The 19,509-nt window shown below is 39.0% G+C and overlaps 2 protein-coding genes across 3 annotated transcripts in view; one reads left to right on the top strand and one right to left on the bottom strand.

Moving 5' to 3' along the window:
- Window positions 1-2,648, top strand: part of SPON1 (spondin 1) — a 249,381-nt gene extending 246,733 nt beyond the window's left edge. Inside the window, exon 16 of the mRNA XM_058546026.1 lies at window positions 26-2,648. Within this exon, the coding sequence (XP_058402009.1) occupies window positions 26-189 (164 nt within the window). The 3' untranslated portion in view covers window positions 190-2,648. The remainder of the gene's footprint in view (window positions 1-25) is intronic.
- Window positions 2,649-9,718: 7,070 nt separating this feature from the next.
- The window catches only part of RRAS2 (RAS related 2), a 66,234-nt gene continuing 56,443 nt past the window's right edge, over window positions 9,719-19,509 (bottom strand). For both annotated transcript variants that reach the window (XM_058546028.1, XM_058546029.1), the window contains exons 5-6: window positions 13,137-13,255; window positions 9,719-11,224 (exon numbers count right to left, since the gene is read on the bottom strand). In XM_058546028.1, the coding sequence (XP_058402011.1) occupies window positions 11,137-11,224; window positions 13,137-13,255 (207 nt within the window). In that variant the 3' untranslated portion in view covers window positions 9,719-11,136. The remainder of the gene's footprint in view (window positions 11,225-13,136; window positions 13,256-19,509) is intronic.

A 19,509-nucleotide genomic window follows, 5' to 3' on the forward strand; every position in this document is an offset into this window, starting at 1 on the left:
TAACCAGGCCTTCTCATGCTTTCAGGCTGTAGGATGCGCCCATGGACGGCCTGGTCGGAATGCACCAAACTGTGTGGAGGCGGGATTCAGGAACGCTACATGACTGTAAAGAAGAGGTTCAAAAGCTCCCAGTTTACCAGCTGCAAAGACAAGAAAGAGATCAGAGCATGCAACGTTCACCCATGTTAGCAAGGGTACAAGTTCTCCGGGGCTGCACTCTAGGTCCCACAGAGTCACCAATGGCTGGATTGTTTGCTTGTTTGTTTAAGGCATATTAAATCGTGTACACTAGTTTTCATTTCTGCAGTGTGGTTCACCCTGTATCCTTGTGGACGCCATGGACATCCTTTCTGTACACTTCTTGGTGAGCACAGGCTGAGTGGGGCTCCCTCATCCTCAGCCGGCCCTCGTCCAGCACAGAAGTGAGTAGTGTCAGCCACCCTGTACTAAATGGAAACCTGTCCCTCTGGAGCATCCACCTGGGCAGCAGGACAGAGACCCTGGCCTCCTCCACATGGAGAGGCCACTGTGTCTGGAAATGACTCTGTGTCTCGGTCCCAGGGTACAGCAAGGAGGAAACACTCCCCGATCAGATGGAGAGCAGATTCCCCTCATTCTTGTCTTTGGCCTGCTGCTCGCTCCTGCAGGAAACTATTGTTTGCCCATCTCTTTTCATTTAGTGGGACTTTAGGTCCCTTGTCGAGTCTCGTGTCATCTTTTGGGGAAAACAGAGCTGGCAGATGTCAAAAGGAGCATTGATGTTGGGTGGCTTTTCTTCCTTCACTAAGAAATTCTGAATACATTTATCTCACCCCCTAATATTGGTTCCTGATGCCCCAAGGTAAAGAGATGATGGCTGCTTTATTTGAATGTAAGGTAACCAATTCTTACACCTAAGGCAAAAGGTACTAAGTTCCAGAAAATACTTTTCCCTTGTTTTTTTTTTTTGACCACAATTCTCCTAGGAAGCCAGCCTTATGAACCTTCTGATACTAGAGCCTTACTAGAACCAAGGCCAAGGCAGCAAAACTGGCCTATCGAGCAGTCCCAAATCTGAGTTTTAAAAATCTTCCGACACACATCTAGACTTTTAAATTTTCAAACCAGTTTCTAACAAGAAAACGTTATTTTCAGTTATTCAAACATTTTGCTAAGTCTGTCCGCAGCCCACCAAACCATTCCTTCAACAAAAATACTATCTCTGTACTTTGAAAGATTTTTTTAGTCATAAAATTTTATATGTAGAGAGAAATAGTGTTTCAGAGACCAAGACAGACGAAAATCTAGAGAGAAAGGAATATTACAGAATCAAGCTGGGCAAGAAAATCTGGTGGGAAGTCGAAAACACATCAGCTCTCCACACCAGCTCTGGTCCTCTGACAACCATATGAAGGGTCAGGCTTTTCCATCCCCTTCCGAGCACTCAGCACACCAAATTCAGGGAGACTGACTACCAAGGATTCGTGTAAAAGGACATTTTACTGAGTTCAGTACGTCAGCGGTTTTTACTCATTCGTTTACTGTTAAAATGACTGTCTTGTTTCTGTCGCAGGCCTTCTTTATTATGCTTAATCCAAATATGTGTCATGGATGAGACGCATACAATGCTTTGAATACACTACTTTAAGAATTTGCATTAAACACATTGGGATATTTCCAAACACAACATATATATGCTATAGTCTTGAATCTGTATTATTTTCTTTACACAAGAGAGACTGTTCAATAAAAAACTCATTGGGTCTGTCTTTTGTGTTTTTAAACTAATTCAGTTTCGGAGGTTGGGTCTTTTTACAATTGTTATCCGCCTCAATCATATTCAGCAAAAGATAAGCGTTTGCTCCCTCATTCTGGAGGGGCCATTATTAGCACATCCCTGAGCTTTCTGGAGGTTTCACTTGTTCCTGACGTTATTTTTTTTAACCCTTAAGTGAACTGCTTTCTCCCCCCACAAAGGAGCATAATAGAAAGAAATAAGAGGCTTAATTTTCTACCTGGACAAAAAGTCCTGATACTGAATCTGCCCACTTTCGCAACACTACTCTTGGCTATCTGGAGGCGTGCTTACTCTCTACCCATGCACAATGAAGGTCCAGAAGACAGTGATTCCTAAGTCCCTCTACGGACAAGCCACCCTAGTATCTCATGTTCGTATTTGGTCCCTATTGGGTACATTGTTAATCCTAATTTTGGAGACTTCAAACTAGGTAACTGGTTAATGGCTGGAAAGGGGTAACATGTTTCTTGTTACATAAGTGTTTTTTTTTGTTTATTTGCAAGGGGGAATTTATAAGAAGCGTCAAATCTCTTACCAAAGTCTTGTGTTAGGTGGTTTATAGTTTCTCTGGCTAACCAATCATTTTGAAAATAAAGACTTTTTACTACAAAAATGAAATTTGTTTGGACTTCCACTTAAGACAGTAAACAGATCATAAGACTCCCAGTAAAAACTGCCACATCAAGAACAACTATAATTGTTGTACATATTTTTATCAATGCCAAACAAACCATTTGTAATCTAATTTACATCCACATTTTCAGACGACAGTGAGTTCAGGGATAGATTCCCAAACCAGACACTAGGTCACTCACCTGTCACCTTGTCACTGCATTATTTGAAGGAAATCTGTTGTAACAAATGAGAATAAAGCCTGGGTTTGTTCAGACCCAGAATTAAAAAAATTTAAAAATATTTTGTGCTGTTTCTAATTTGAACTTTGTGTATTAAACATGTTTTAGGCATACTCAAAGTCTGTACACTTCTTCCAGGAAGTCAGGGGATGTTACACATTCTCACATGACTATAATTCTCCAGAAATTTAGTCCAGGTCAAGTTCATAGCTAAAATATCAATACACAAAAATGCTCCATGTCAAATTATTTCTGTGACCTAACATACAGCCCACAAGTTTCAAGCAATAGTTTAAAGGAATTAAATATTAAAATGTACCAGGAATGTATAGTTGGTCCCTTTTTCCCCAGAATTAAATATTTATATCCTAAAGAAATGAACATTATTGTCCAAATAAGACTAAATATAAATGTTTAATCCCTAATTACAACATAGAATCAAGGAAGACATAGATATTCCACTATTTGGTTATTTGGTGCTATTAATCTTAATAACAGAACGATTCATTTTGTTCTTCATATTGCCCAAAGTAGGGAGAATGAATGGAAATAAATTAGTCCTTTTTGCAAATGAGTGAGATGCTGCAACAAACTGTATGCTAACGAGCATGAAGATAATTCGTCAATTTAAATCCTTTGAAATCTGTGAGCAAAAGATCTATACTAAAATGCCACATTTAAATAACAGTGTCCCTGCCTTAGAAACCCTGTCGGTTCAGAAGGTTTTATACACTCTGCAGGACAGAGAGGCAGAAGTCATATAATGGTTAATTTTAAGCATGGGAACCTGGGTTCAACCACCGCTGTACCCGAGTCGCTGTGAGAGCTGGGGCCAGTTATTTTACCTTTTCTGGCCTCAGGCTTTGACACAGCTTTCTTACACTAAGGGATTTCTCTACCCCACCTCCACAATTCAGCCAGTTCTCATCTTGCAAGAGAGTCCTGATGGTATTCAGCCAGTTCTCATCTTGCAAGCAAGTCCTGATGGTATCCTGACGTGGGAGTCACCGAAAGCCAGTTTTACCCACCAGTCCCTCACTTCTTCATAAACCAGTAAATGCCCACTTTGTGTTGAAGCTGGCTTGAGTTGCATTTCTGTCACTTATAACTGAAAATGTCCTGACAAATAAAATACATATGCAATACTTTTGCCCAGCTATCATCAGAGCAAAATGCAATTTCAGACTTTTCCCTTAACATTCATCACGTTGTAACGTTAAGACAGCATTCATTAACATTTTCTCATATTGCTCTAAATTATTCATAAAACTCAGAATACGTTCATAACTACTTCCTGGCTTTAAAATTGATTGGTAATAATTCTCATATTTTAATAGTTCTCATATTTAAGGTACTAGTACTCAGATTTTAACTGATATATGTTTAAACAGTTTTCCTTTACTTCAAATAATTTTAAGTATTAACAGAAGGGAAAAGGGCAAACATCTTATTTGAGACTACTGACTCCTTTACAACATGTGGAGTTTTGAAAAGTAGAGTCTTAATTTTTTTCTACTGTTGGCATGCAACTCCTACTGGGTGATCTTAGGCTGGAATTTACTAGCCTATCTAGGAAGTCAGAAGGACCACTTGTGAAAAATACCCAAATCTGCTTCCTCACTCACTATATTAGTGCTACTCAAAGAGAGATCTGCAGGCTGAGAACATCCACAAACTGTTGGTTACCATCCTACAATGAGATACGGAAATTGAAAGCAAGTGTTCAGAAACTTTTACAGTAATTTGACATTGCCCCGATATCCGAGAGTATGATTGTTTTCCTAATAGTTCGTTTTATTATTTTTTATTTATTTTTATTTTTTATTTTTATTTTTTTTGTGTGAGGAAGATCAGCCCTGAGCTAACATCCATGCTAATCCTCCTCTTTTCGCTGAGGACGACCGGCTCTGAGCTAACATCTGTTGCCAATCCTCCTTTTTTTTCCCCCGCAAAGCCCCAGTAGATAGTTGTATGTCATAGTTGCACATCCTTCTAGTTGCTGTATGTGGGACGCGGGCCCAGCATGACTGGAGAAGCGGTGCGTCGGTGCCCGCCCGGGACCCGAACCCTGGCCGCCAGTAGCGGAGCGCGCACTTAACCACTAAGCCATGGGGCCGGCCCTAATAGTTCGTTTTTTTAAATTACATTTAGCAAAAGTATCATTCCACATAGTGGAGATGAAAAATTTTTTAAATGAGCCCTTCACCTCAGATAATCTGAGAAGTGCTACACCATTCCCACCCTCCAGTCAGAAAGGAAGGCCAACCTGCACACTGTACACTTTGAATCTCTCAAATGCTTAAGTATCTACACGTGAGATCTGCTTCCAGCCTTGTATACCTACATATCTGTGATTAAGCGCCCTGCACTGGCTCTTTTTCTTACTCCTCTAACATCCTACCCTATCAAGCAAAGTAATTGCCCCATCACCCTCTGATTTTGCCACAGAATTTCTCAGAATAGTCGCCCACACATACTTCCTCCACTTCCTTGCCCTCCAATCACACCACAACCCACTGTAACCTGGTTCCCACAGCAGATGACTGAGACAAATCCCTCGAATTCATCAACAACCTCTAAGCAATCACTGCTGCCCCTTACTCCCCCACCCCCTGCACAGCACTCCACGCTTTTTACCACTCCCTCGGCTTCCTTGACAATGGTCTCCTAGTTCACTCCAGTTTCTGGCTGCTTCCCTTGGCTTTTTGCTGCCTTTTAATCTTCTACCCCCAAATGTTCGTTTTCCCCCAAAGTTTTACCTTTGGACCTTCTCTCAAACGCTCCGTCTGCTTCACTCCACTCCCACCTCTTCAATCGTTAGCTCACAAAAGATAAACTCCAAATCTGCACTTGTAGTCCTAGCCTCTTTTTTGAGCTCCACTCCCCATTCCCAAATGCCTCCTGGACTAAGCCCGCATGTAACTGCCACCATCACCACGCGTTTCCATCACAAGAGGGTCGCTAGTGCTCCTATTCATGCTTCAGATGGCTTTCTGCACATGCCAGCCAACAAGGGTACAGCAATCTGCACCTTAGACATGGTTCTGCCCTCACAGAGCTCATGACACTCAGGTGCAAGTCAGACAAGACGGACAAAACAACCACAGACGGTTAAGTGTCACTAAGTAAATACAGGCCAGGGTGGTATTAGAATGGTGGTCTAAGATGGCTCTCTGAGGAGGTGGCATCTAAGCCAAGAGCAAAAGGAGGGCACAGCTAATTGAAGCAACTGATTTGGAAAAGCCTTGGCATGTTCTAGGGTGTAAGAAAGCAAATCAGTTCGAGCATAAGTGAGAAGCAGGAGGAACAGACCCTGCAGGGGCTTTCCTTGTACAGTGTGGTAAGGAATTTGGAATTTGTCCAAATGCATTGAGACGATGACAGATTGTAAGCAGCAGTGTAACATTTAATTTATGGTCTAAAAAAGATCCCTTTGGCTGCATTGAAAGAACAGCTTTGTAAGGGCAAAATGGAAACAAAAAGACTACTTCAGAGGCCATTGCAGTAACCTGGGTGTGAGATCAGACAGGCTTACACAAAAGTGGCAGAACAAATGGAAAGAGGACAGATTCCATTTGGTACCTGACCAGCCTTCCTTAAATCGCACTTCTCTGCCATTCATACTATGCCTAGATTAGGTCCAGGTGCTCCTTGTTCAGACTCCTTGCAGTTTCCCATTATATACAGAAGGGCCATCCTCTTTAAAGCCCTCCACAACCAAGCCCGGTCTACTTTATTATGATTTTTTTCCCAATGCATTTAAAATCCTTTTAGATTTAGGTTCCAATTCGAGAATACACCCTGCATTCTGCCAACTCTGTGCCTCTGCCCAGGCTTTTTCCCAGCTTTCCGCCACCTCGCTCTTCTCCTCTCCTCTCCTTCCCACCTCAAATCCCACCAATCCGCCAAGCTCCAGCTAAACTACCACTTCTAATTAAGAGGCTCATATATATATATATATATATATATATATATATATATATATATATATATACCATCACTTCTGCTGGATCTGGCCACTTTCTGCATGCTTCTCACACTCTGCCTTAACTCTACTGCCCAGCATTTGTTTTTGTCACTCTTAATCTTCCTCCACTAGGCAGGGAATAATTTGTAGGAAAGAAAAGCTCCACGTTTATCCATTTCCCCAGATAAAGAGAATAAAGCCTTGCACAAAGAAATCTGTTCAAATTAAAATATCTTCTTTCTAAAAAGTACTTTGAAACTTTATAAGCAGTCACTGGTTAAATATCCTTAAGTGATCAAGTGATACTGAAAGTAACCACTTTCTCATCATCTCCTCTTGTTTACCTGCCAGTTATCTGTTCAATGGGACCATTATGTATTAAGAACGGGAAAAGAAAGAAATTAAAACAAGTGGTGATGCTAGTTAGAACAGGAACAGGCTAGACTTTAAGTATATACAACCTTGTCACATCAAATTTTAAAAGGAAAATGATAAAGGGACCAATTTATATTATAAAACTCTGAAGCCTCAAATTTTAAGAATCATCAATGTAAGATGAATGTCAATAGGGCATAATGTCCAACTTTGAAATATTATAAATCCCTAAAGAAACAATATAGGGAGAAAATTCCTAGGACAGAAATTCATGACTATCAATTCAGAAAATCTTGTTTCAAAGAATTTCCACATATATAAAGACATAAGAGATTCTAAAGTTGGGAATGTACCCTCAAATGCTAAATGTGCTACACAGGATTGGCAAACCATGGCCCATAGATCAAATCCAGTCTGCCATCTGTTTTTGTACAGAATGGTTTTTACAATTTTAAATGAATTTTTGAAAAAAAATTCAAAAGATCAATTTTCATGACATGAAAATGATATGAAATACAAATTTCAGTCTCCCCAAATAAAGTTTTATTGGAACACAGCCACATTCATACGTTTATACACTATTTATGGTTGCTTCAGTGCTAATAACGGCCGAGTTGAGTAGCTGGGACAGACACCATATGGCCCACAAAGCCCAAGACGATATTTACTACCTGGCCCTCTACAGAACAGTTTGCCAACCCCCCAGCTAAGAGAAAAAAATGGCCACACAGATAAGGACTATTCATGCCTTAAGGCTGGCCATTCTTGTGAGAAGGGATTTCAAGTCAAGGATTAAGAGGCTTCAAGGCTCCTCTGATTTTATGATGGAAATCAAATGGGAGAGACTTCGGCCTCCAATCATAATGGAGTAACAGGAACTATATTTACGCTCCTACCTTAGACAATCAGAATACTGGACTAAATATGTGAAACAACTGTTTTCAGACATTATACACCAGGCAGCACAGGACTACAATCCCTGATAGAAGAGACACAAGTAAGGTAAACCCTAAGATTGCCCTGGCTTTCTGCTTGGAGGCATATTCCAGACTGTACAGGAGATAGGGCATTCCAAGCAGGGCACAATGCTTCCCTGAGCTGAAAAGACAGATACTGGAGATCAGGGAGTTTGAGGCAGCTGAAAGTTGCAGGACAAAGTTCTGGAGGGGAGAGAATTACATGGAAAAAGAGCTCCAATATATGCATAAGGTCAATGAGTCTTTGCTGAATATTAAGATACACATGTATAGAGTGAAACTCCAGGCTGGGCAAAGAATGACCCAGGAACTGTGAATAGAACAGTTCCCCAGAGCTCACATGACGTGGGAATTGTTTGAGTTCCCACTAGCCAAACTGGAGAGTCCTCACTGATCATGCAGAGCATTCAGGAGAGACCCCAGAAGGGCCACAACACCTTAGCAGTGGAGCTAAACTATCCTGGGAAAAAAGCTACTTGAGACTGCATGAAGCTTAAAAACAAGCCTTGAAAGGCCCAAACTGAACTGCAAGTAAATTAACTGACTACCAGAACAAAGCCCAACAATCTTTAGAGGAAGATAACAAAATCTAGGCACCCAACAACATAAAATACACAATGTTCAGCATCCAATCGAAACTTACTAGACATGCAAAAAAGCAGGAAAATCTGACTCATAACTAGAGAAAAATCAGTCGCTAGAAACAGATCCAAAAATTATAGAGATGATGGGATGCGAGGACAAGGACGTTAAGACTATTATAACCAGACTCGAATATTCAAAGCAGCCTTTTTCAACCAGCGCTCTGCAAGAGAATTACGCCCTACAGAAAGCTATTTGAGGAACTAGATTCTCAATTCTCCCGAGGATGGTACACAGCTAGAACCATTCTAGATGCAGAGAAGAGAAGTTAATTCATTACACACAACAGATAAGGCATTAGACTCAATTCTCTGGGAACTCAGTTGAGAGGTGCTGGATAAGAGAAATACATGAACAACGAGGAGAGAAAGAGAATATACAAAAAAGAACCAAACAGAACTCTACAGAAGAAAAAAAACACAAGATCTGAAATGAAAAACTCACTGGATGAGATTAACAGCAGATTAAACAACTACAGAAGAAAAGGTTAGAGAACTTGAAGATGTAGCAATAAAAATTATCCAAATTGAAGCACAGAGAGAAAAAAAGAAGTTGAGATAACAAAATTTAACTTTCAGGCTGCTTTGTTACAAATCAACTATTCAGAATAAAATGAAAGGTTTCCCATTAAATCTAGATATTATGTAGACAGTCTCTTGTTATCTGAAGTTACCCATGATAAATAAAAACTTTCCCTACTGAAAGTACTAACAAGAATATGTAATAGCGCTATAGTATAAACGCCACAGGATAAATGTGGTATCTTTCTGGGCAGTAATTTTAATTAGGATTCAAATAAATTTGTGTGCTTTGCTTCAGTTCTTTTAGGCTTCATCCTCAGAAAGGCATATATATTCACCCTCTTCTCTCTTCTACAGTTGAGGTGCTCTGTTAGGAGCACTTCACAGACAAAGTTTAAGAAACACTGACTTAAGAAAATATTCAAGAAATCACTAGGAACACCAAGCCATTTCACTTCAAGTTCACCTGCTAAATAACTAATATTGATTTTTAGATTCAAACCCTAAGGCACTGTTGGGAAAAGGCATAGAGCTACTAAAATAAGCTTCCTCCAACACTCATTCCTTCAAGAAACCACCAAAATAATAAGTCATCAAGCACCATCTTGTGATAACAGATCAATTTTAATTCTAGCACCTGAAGCTATACAAGGGTACGCTTTATAAACTTCATGGGACTGTTGTACACATTCAATAAAGTGACAACTGTGCAATACCACTTAGTATCTCAAAATCAGGAACATACTTTTGAATTGTTTAAACACAATCCACAGAATTAAAAACAAAATCAGAAGCCATCCACAGTTATGCTAATTGTCAATTAAAAGTTTTGCACTTACTACTTGATCTATAACAGTCAATATCTAGTAGGGTATGTTGAAAGTGATTTCAGATTCTCATCCTGTTGTACTCTCTTGGGAAGATTTCTTGAGTAGGTACGTGACTGGCCAAAGGCGGGTACAACCAGGACCAGAACAGCAAGTAAAGTTCTACCACAGTTTCTGTAGTTTTCACTTTTCTCTTCTTTGTCAGTTAAAAGTGAACAGTGAGACTTAAATACTTATCTTTACATATACACAAGGTATGCTGTGAAAGCATATTTGCTTACAAACATATAAAAATACTTGTTAACTAGTTTGATAAGAAAATAATGTATAAAAGTATATAGCAAAAACATTAATCATCTCTGACCCTGGAAAGATCAATTCCATATTTTATATTACAAACAAAAACAGTTTTAGGTTTTTTGAATCCCTTATCCAGAAATACTTGAAAAAGGAAGACAGACAGAAATTATTTATTTTTACTCTCAACATGGCTGTGAAAAGAGTTAAATTAAAAAACCAAGAACATTGAAATGCTTAAGTCCAGAATGAGTCCAAATATTTGGCCACACAGAATATTATCATCTTTAAGAGTAGGAGTAATAATAAAGGCTTTATATGTAGTTTTTAATCTATGAACACAATAGGCATTTTGGTATTTTGGCCACTGGAAAACAAAGGCTGTAGCTTTAGTAAAGGTCTGAGATGTCTCACTTGAGTGGATTCAATTCAGTGTATTTAAAGTTAACTAAAGTTGACATCAAAACTTTTAGATATAGGCAAAAATTCACATTTTAAAAAAACTCCCTATGTTTCTATTTAGAGTAACAGTAGGCAATATGATTCCAGAAGTTAAAAGTTATTTCACAACCTGTGACTTCAGCCTGGCAAACAGCTTAGGTTCCAAAACTGATTCATCCCTATTAAAATGTAAGCCCTTAAAAAAGAATGTGTCTGTGTAAATAGATATATACTTTAAAGGAATCAGATAATCTTTGAAGCAGCCTTAGTGTTTCCTTTAAATTTATCTTAAAAGGACCATAGGATTAGCTTCACGGAAAGGATTAGCCAGCTTCTTGGTCTAAGGCTACCATGGTGATCATTTGTCTAAGGCTAGAAAGGTACCAACGTGATGTAAACCATGAGAAGAGAAGATGAGGGCCTTTCCTGGCAGTTGGTAGCTAAAACTCAAGGGATTCTTAGAAAATGACACAATGGCAGCCTTTCTTGTCTTTTTCTTTCCTCGTTGGTTCTGGTGAAGGAGGACATTCCTGCTCTTGAAATTTCCTGTAAGACAAAAAAAATCTACATATAATTGCCTTCTTGGTAATATATTACTACAAATGCAGGTTATTTTTGGACAAGTCTAGTTTACATGCATATGCTTTTCAATGCTAAATTTCAACTAGGGAATCAAAGCAAATCTTTGGGTGGTGGAGGGAGGCACAAAGGCTTCCACACCAGCATAAGGAGAGCTACTGAGTTCCATTAAGGAGCTCCATTAACGAGCAAGTCTTGAATCAGATGAGATGCTGAACTCAATAACCTCTAAGTTCCCTTCCCAATTTGAAATTCCGTGCCTCTGAGGGATACTTCAGAAGAAACATCCATCACTAGGTACAACAGAGAGCACATACCCTGGTGAGGCGTGTGGTTCCTATCCCCGTTCTGCCACTTATTAGCTGCAAGTCAGTATTAGACAAGTTAGTTGACCTCTCTGAGCCTTGGTTTGTTAGAAGCGAGTAATAAAAACCTACCCCGCACAGTTGCTATGAGCATTAAAGAAGATGTTGTGTTTAAACGCCTAACAGTGCCTGGCATAAAAAAGCCTCCTCACTCCCCTTCTCTCTCCTGTTTGACTGATGGATATAAACAGATTCTGAATACCAAAACCAGGGACAAAATATTTCGAAAAGGCAGTAGAAATTATTTTAAGAAGGCACTGGTTCATCAGTGTGTGTGTGGTAAAATGCACATAACAAAATTTATCATCTTAACCATTTTTAAGTTTACAATTCAGTGGCATTAAATATAGTCACAATGTTGTACAACTATCACCACCATCCATCTCCAGAACTCTTTTCATCTTGCAAAATTCAAACTCTGTATTAATTTAAAAAACAAGGGAACTTCTATTTTTAACAAACTCTTAAAAAATACAAAACCACAGTCTTTGCTTTTTCTGGCCCCCACAAAGAGAATGCCCTAGCAAGGGGCTAAAAAGTACAAGCAGCCCATAGCTCAGATGTCAACTCACCTCAGACACACAATTAACACAAGCCCACTCCACATACCTGTCCAACTAACCAACCAGCAGGGAACCCAGTAGATCTAGAGAGTAGAGGCTGAGGGAGGGCCAGGCCACCAAGACTCAAAATAATCAAATCAAGCCCCACCCACTAAAGCAACTCAATCTTCCTCACATACAAACACATACAGTAACTCCAGCTGATCTCACCCATCACCTCAAGCTTCCCGGAACCCATTAACACTTTCTGAACCACAAGGGCCTCACAGGCCAGCTAACAGAAAAATTCTTTGTAGTCTGCATATTCTACTTCACAGGCCATGGGACAGCTGAGTCTCTACCACCCGGTTTACTCTTGGCCTGGGAGGAGGAGTCGGCTAAGAAGTACAGTTAAGAGCACAGGATCTGGAATCAGAGATATGGACTCAAGTCCCAGCTCTGCATGAATTCATTATGTCTAAACTCTGAACAAGTTATTTAACCTCTCTGTACCTGTTCTCTCATCTGAAAGCGGGGATAAATGCAAGTATTCAGCTTACTGGGCTGTGGTGAGGATTAAATGTAATAACCCGTGAAAAGTACTTAGCGCAGAGTCTGGCAGAGATCACCACTCAAGTGTTAGCTGCTGTCATCACTATCTTCATACCACCACCATCTCTGGAAGCTGCATAGGTTCTTTTCAAAATCCTTACGTGTACTTTCTACTTCAATATAATTAAATTAGGTTTTATACGTAGGAAGTACCTACAATAAAATATGTACTTACTTAAAAATTTTAACACACTATGATTAACCCCTAGAACAGAAGCACTCCTACATACAATTTCTTCTTTCTTACCAAAAACATTTAATGGAAATTTTTTTTCTCAGCTCATAGTTTTAAAGAGCACAGTGTGATTACTCGTCAAATTCAATAAATTAAAACAAACTTCTGGAATGTGTTTTGCTCACCTTATAACCCGGACAAGTTCATGGAAAGCTTGATCAACATTCATCCTAATCTTTGCAGATGCCTCCATGTAAGTCACCTTAAGTTGTCGCGCTAACTGCTGTCCTTCTTCCTGTGTGACCTGAAATTCCAAGAGATGTGTGTGAGGTACAATACTAACAATTAGATATACTTCATCTAGTCCTCGGCCACAGACTGCACTGTTGATCCAGCCAGAGGCCAAGCTGGTTTGTCATAAAATGAACCAAGAGACTTAATAGCTGAAGCCCAGCTCTGCAGAAGAACTCAGAACATACTTGTGACAGAAACAAGATTTCAGTCTAGTGATTACTCTAAAAGTATGAAACACGACGATAAATCCCAGGAAGGAAAAGCACAAGGTGCTATGAGAGTCTATAACCCTGTCAGCAGGTCAGGGAAAGCTTCCTTGAGGAAGTGATACTTCCCTGAGGAAGTGATACTTAAGCTAAGAACTAAATAGAGTATGGAGTTAGTGGGGTGGGGTGAGGAAGTATCCCAGACAAAGAAAACAGCACATGTGAGGGCCATGAGGGGGAATAGGCTTTCGGAGTTCCAGGAACTGAAAGAGCCTAGAACGGCTGGAATTTGGGAAGCCAAGAGAGAAAATAACGAGAGGTAAGGACGGAGAGGAGGGAAAGCCTCAAGAGACTCCGGGTCGTCTTCATCGCAGCACCCCCCAGTACCTGGTACCTAGGTCGCTCAACAAATACATGGGAAAAAACGAATAATGAATAGGATCACAAGCCCTCACAATGCCTTTACATTAGGAGGTGAAGGACTGTGGGCAAGGAAGGGTGGCATAACTGATGACGTATAAAACAGTAGGCCAAAATAAGAAAACATTAACTGAATATAAGTAAATATCCTATGTATTATAAATGTAAAAGGTTGCAAGAGTGATATTTACCTAAAGTTATTAAACTATTACATTTACATTTAGATAATGGGGCTGAAAAATTATAGATCTGAAAAAATGGCTTTCCTTGCTGAATTACCATAAAAGCAAACACTTGCAGAAAAGTTAAGAAATACAGATGGGGAAAAAAAGAAAAGAAAATTTAGGAAGCTATCACTAATAGAGATTCTTTTAATAGAGTCTTTTTTCAATGGTGTACATTTTTCTCTACAAAAATAGGACAGTTTTTGCATATTTATGTTATACTCTGGAAATATGCTAAACTCACCTGTCTAGGTGTTCTTTTGTAAATGCCATAGGCTTTTCTACAAACACAATCATGCCATTTGCCAATAGTTTTCTTGCTTCCTTTCTGACGTGGATGCCTTTTCTTTCTTTCTGGCCTCACCTCACTGCCTAGACCCTCCAGGACAGTGACAGTAGTGTTAAGGGGAAACTTCTGACTTGTTTCTGATCTTAGGGACAAAGCATTCAACCTTCCACCGCTGAGTATGCTGTTAGTCGTTGGGTTTTACTGTAGAGGCCCTTTATCAGGTTGACAAAGCACCCACTATGCCGTTGTAAAGAGTTTTTATCAGGAATGGAAGCTCAATTTTGTCAAATGTTTTTTTCTGTATCTACTAAGATCATATGAGTCTTTCTTTTTAGTCTGTTAATGTCATGAATTATATTGATTCATTTTCACACGTTAAACCAACATTGCATTCCTGAAATAAACCCCACTTGAGAGATGATGCATTGTCCTTTTCATATATTGCTGAATTCTATTTACTAAAATTTTATTGAAAATTTTTACATCCGTGTTTATGAGAAATATTGGACTGTAGTTTTCCTTTCTTACATCTTTGTCTGCTTTGGTTATCAGAGTAATGCTGGTTTCATAGAATGAGTTGGAAAGAATTCTTTCTTTTCAACCTTCTGGAACAGTTTCAGCAAAATTGGTTTGGTATAATTCACTGGTGAATCCATCTGGGCTTGAAGTTTTCTTTGAGAGAAGATTCTTTACAACAAATTAAATTTATTTCAGATACAGGACTATTCAGGTTATCTATTTTTTCTTGAGTCAGCTTTAGTAGTGTGTGCCTTTCAAGGACTATGTCTATTTTATCTAACTTGCTGAATCTATCAGTATAAAGCTGTTTATAGTATTTCTTCATTATCTTTTAAATATCTATAAGATCTGAAGTGATGCTATCTCCCATTACTGATGTTGGTGATTTGTGTCTCCTCTCTTTTTTACCTGGTCATTCTGGCCAGATTTGTCACTTTGATGACAATTTTTTTCTACGATTTTTCCATTTTTTATTTCATTGGTTTCTATTTTTTGCTTTATTATTTCCTTTCTTCTGATTAGTATGGTTTTAATTTGCTCTTCTTCTTTTTCTTCTAGTTTCTTAAGGTAAAAGCGAAAGTCATTGCATTGAGACCTTTTCCTTTTCTAATATAAGTATTTAGTTTTATAATTTTTTCCTTATACTTCTTTAGTAGATTCCACAAATTTTGATATGTTGTGTTTTAATTTTCATTCAGTTCATAATACTTCATAATTTCCCTTTTGATTTTTGCTTTGAACCAAGGATTAGTTAGAAGTATGGAGAGTCTACATTTGGAGATTTCCCAGATATCTTTCTGTTCTTGATTTCCAGTTTAATTCCACTGTGGTCAAAGAACGTATGTTGTCTGACTAAAATCCTTTTAAATTTATTAAGACTTGTTTTATGACCCATTCTCATTTCAAAAGATTGTGTATTCTGCTGTTGTTGGGTGGTGTGTTCACTAAATGTCAGTTAGGATAAGTTGTTGGATAGTGTAGTTTGAGCCACCTATATCACTACTGATTTTCTTTCTACTTGTTCAGTCAATTATTGACAGAGAGGTGATGAAATTTCTGACTATAAGTGTGAATGTGTCCATTTCTCTTTGTCGTTTTTTCAATTTTTGCTTCAAGAATCTGGACACCCTGCTGGTATCCAAAGACTGCTTGTTGGTGTGGGGAAGCCGGCACACACACACATTGGAGTTGGGTCCAGGAACCCTTTGTAGAACCAGAACAACATTTAGTTTAGGGCTAATTTTGCCCTACTACTGGAACAAAACCCATCCAAGTGCACTACCCACTACCCCAAGAATAATGAAGTTTTCCACTCTGGCTGATCACAATACAAATTTCCTGGGCCTATCTGAGCTCAAGGTATTGTTCCCGCTAATCCTTTCAGGTAGCTTGTTCTCCCAATTTAATATTCCATTCTCAAAATTCAGCAACCTCAATGCAGTATCATTAGGTTATTACATTAATGCATATACATCTAACAATTACTTCATAACAGTGTATACCCTATTGTGTTCCAAAAGTGTGGCAGGCAGGATCTACATAGCATTGTTATATCGGAGTTTATGTAATTTTAAATTTACCCTGCCTCTCTTCAAAATAGCTATGTACCAGAAGGCCTATGGATCTGAAATATAAATCAATCAAATCAAGCAAGCAATTAACAATAAGTAAGGAATCCAAGTAAGAAAAGAAAGCATCACAGAGCCACCAATTTAGAAAGAACAATTCCTATTTTAAGAAAATTTGACATGGGAAATTCTTTCCTACAAAAATACCCTCATGTTGTCACAAATTCTGTTCCTTCTTCCCGGGATGTCACCCCTTCTCTCCCAACTCAATACTTTTAATGTGTTTCCTACCAATACTTCAAGACTCAATCAATCAGAAATGTCCCCTGAGCGTTGATGATGTTTCAGAACAGCATCCCAGAGCGCCATCACATCCTGCAGTGACTCTTAATAAACTACATGGCACAACAATTTCTGGTTTTGTTTGCTCGTTCTCCCACCATTATGTCCTTTGTAGCTGGGGGTAAGGCATATTTGTCTCTGTACACCCAGGGACTAGAAGAGTGCACAGCAGTTAACTAAATAAACATGTTAAGTAAATAGAGTATGACCAAATAAGTACATCTTGAAGTAAAAGAGAGGATAAGCAAGAAAATGAAAAATAAATATTTGAGACAAGTCAATCTCAATAAATTACTTAATTACTTATAAATTTGATTTGCGGAGGGAAATATATGTCCTTAAAAAATTTGGTATTTGTCTTTCTGCTCAATTGTTCTTCAAGAAGGTACCTTGCCCTATCCCTCCCGCATAACATAATTCAACTAGAGGGAACAACAAATGACCTATCTTTACATGTAGTAAGAAAAATTAATGAATTAACGGTCTAGATGATAAAACAATCCCACTGCTAAGGTTGTTTATGTGCTTCATTTATTTATTTTTAAAGCACGGTCTCACATCACTGTCTTCCAGGAATTGAGGTCAGCAAAGTCTGCACACACATTTCTGATCAAGAAATCTCTAACCACATATAAAGCTGCTTTTGAGCTCACTGGTGTAGCATAATTTTAACTAAAAAGTAGTAACAGTATGGCTACCACCAAAACAAACAAAAAGAATACCACATGGAACAAAGCCACAGCATTGTGGAACCAGAAATCAACATAAGACTGAAAGCTACACCAACAAGGATTTCCTAGAGGTTCTCCAACCCAGAGAATTTTATAAAGATACCTCATCTCCTGGATATGCTGCTTTGGTAGGTCTGAGTGCTACCCAGAAATGTTTTGCTTTAAACAACCAAGGTGAATCTGATGCAACAAATTCACAGATCTCCTTTGGGAACCTCCAGTGAGACTCAGTGCAAAGGCACAAATGAATATTAGCAGAAATCCGCAACAATATGAGTTTATCTAGCACTATACATTTCCAAATAGAGTGGCGCAAAATGGGAGTGACGAGAGCAACGCTAATAGGAACAGACCACAACATGGGTGATATTCACTTAGGGATGTATTGAGTGAATGAAAAATCTAAGTTTACAGAAGTAAAACTTGTTTTTCAAAAATATCTATTATGTAGAGTCATCAAATTAATACCACATCTTGATTCATTGATGCCGATTCATTTATTCAGCAAAAATTACTGAGTGTATAGCTTTGTTCTATGTGCTAAGGATAAAGAATGAACAAAACTAACGGGCCAAAACTGAGAAGCCCTCACGGTACTTACATTCAATAGTTTACAAACCTTTTAGATGCAGACAAGGCACAAACAGGCTAAGGCTAGAAGAAGACTCTTACTCTATTGGTCTGTTTTCGGGAGTGGAGGTCTTTTCCCCAGGAAGCTGCAGGGACACACTGGGGTCAAGGTACTGACAGATGGGGAGAATGGGGCTTAGTACACTCAGGTGTCTATTATCATAAGTGTAACTGGTTCCTTTCTCAAATTAAGGGTGGCCACCAGCAATTAAGCAGCTAACAAGGAGAAAAGGAGAGGAGGAAGCTAAAGGGAGGAAAATGGGGTAAAAACAAAAACGCAAAAAAACGATTTCTAGACAGGGCTGAGTCAAGGACAAGGAATCTGAAATGAGAGAGATCATGAAGTCCACAGTCCAAGCTCACACACTGCTGTATCAAATTGCAGAAGCAGTGTGCTGTGATCTTTACCTACTTTTATATTTTAGCAAGGGCAAGCAAATCATTTACCTGTTTTCTTCCTATACCTTTGACAGGATAAACAAATTGATCAATGTATCTCTAAGGGGCCAGGTATGTGGTAACACTAAACAACCATTCAAATTCTACAGATCTCTTTATTTAATGTAAACTTCAGTAACTTTGCTCTTTCTACTGCTCTGCGTCAGTGATAGAAAAAGTGTTAAAAAAAAATAGTGGAAGGATCGGTGGGTGGAAGAAGCAAGTCCACAGAGATATGGAAGCCAAAAGGAAGCAGCCAAAGCCTTTTCTAGCTTTGGGTTCAGAATCTCGGGAGCCAGTAGTAGGAATGCCCAAGACTGACCCACAAATTCAAAGAACATGGGGAACTAGCATTTGCTATGTAAGAGAAAATAGCCTAGAGGCTACAGAAAGTCCAAACAATTATGTCTTAGACAAAGGCAGAAAAGAATGAGTGGAGTCAATAACCAAAAGCGAGCCAGACTGGTTACCGACTAAAAACCTAAAAAGATGACCAAAAAGTAAGCCTTTGTAAACAGGGGAAAAGGTTTTTCTGGGGTCCCTGTGGCCTGTCCAGGTTTAGTTGGCAGATCAAGTTAGGATGCCAAGACACTATAGAACATCACCTTTAATTCTGAAAAGACTTCAAAAAGCTAAATACCTTTAGCATAGCATCTCAATTTCAAATGCACTGAGTACGGCCCTCGAGGCTAGGAGGTAAGGCATGGTTGTCTGCACATCCAGAGCCCACACGAGTGTGTACCTGGCCCTAAAACACCCAAGAGAGATAAGGAAATACCAACAAATGGAGGATGCAGGAGGCAGGAGGGGTAGGGAATGGTGTCCCAGAGCTAAGTAAACAAAGTATTTCAAAAAGGAGAGTGTGAGCAACCGTGTCAAATGTCACTGACATCTGCG

Source organism: Diceros bicornis, chromosome 7 (genome assembly GCF_020826845.1).
Source record: "Diceros bicornis minor isolate mBicDic1 chromosome 7, mDicBic1.mat.cur, whole genome shotgun sequence".
Taxonomy (NCBI): Eukaryota; Metazoa; Chordata; class Mammalia; order Perissodactyla; family Rhinocerotidae; genus Diceros; species Diceros bicornis.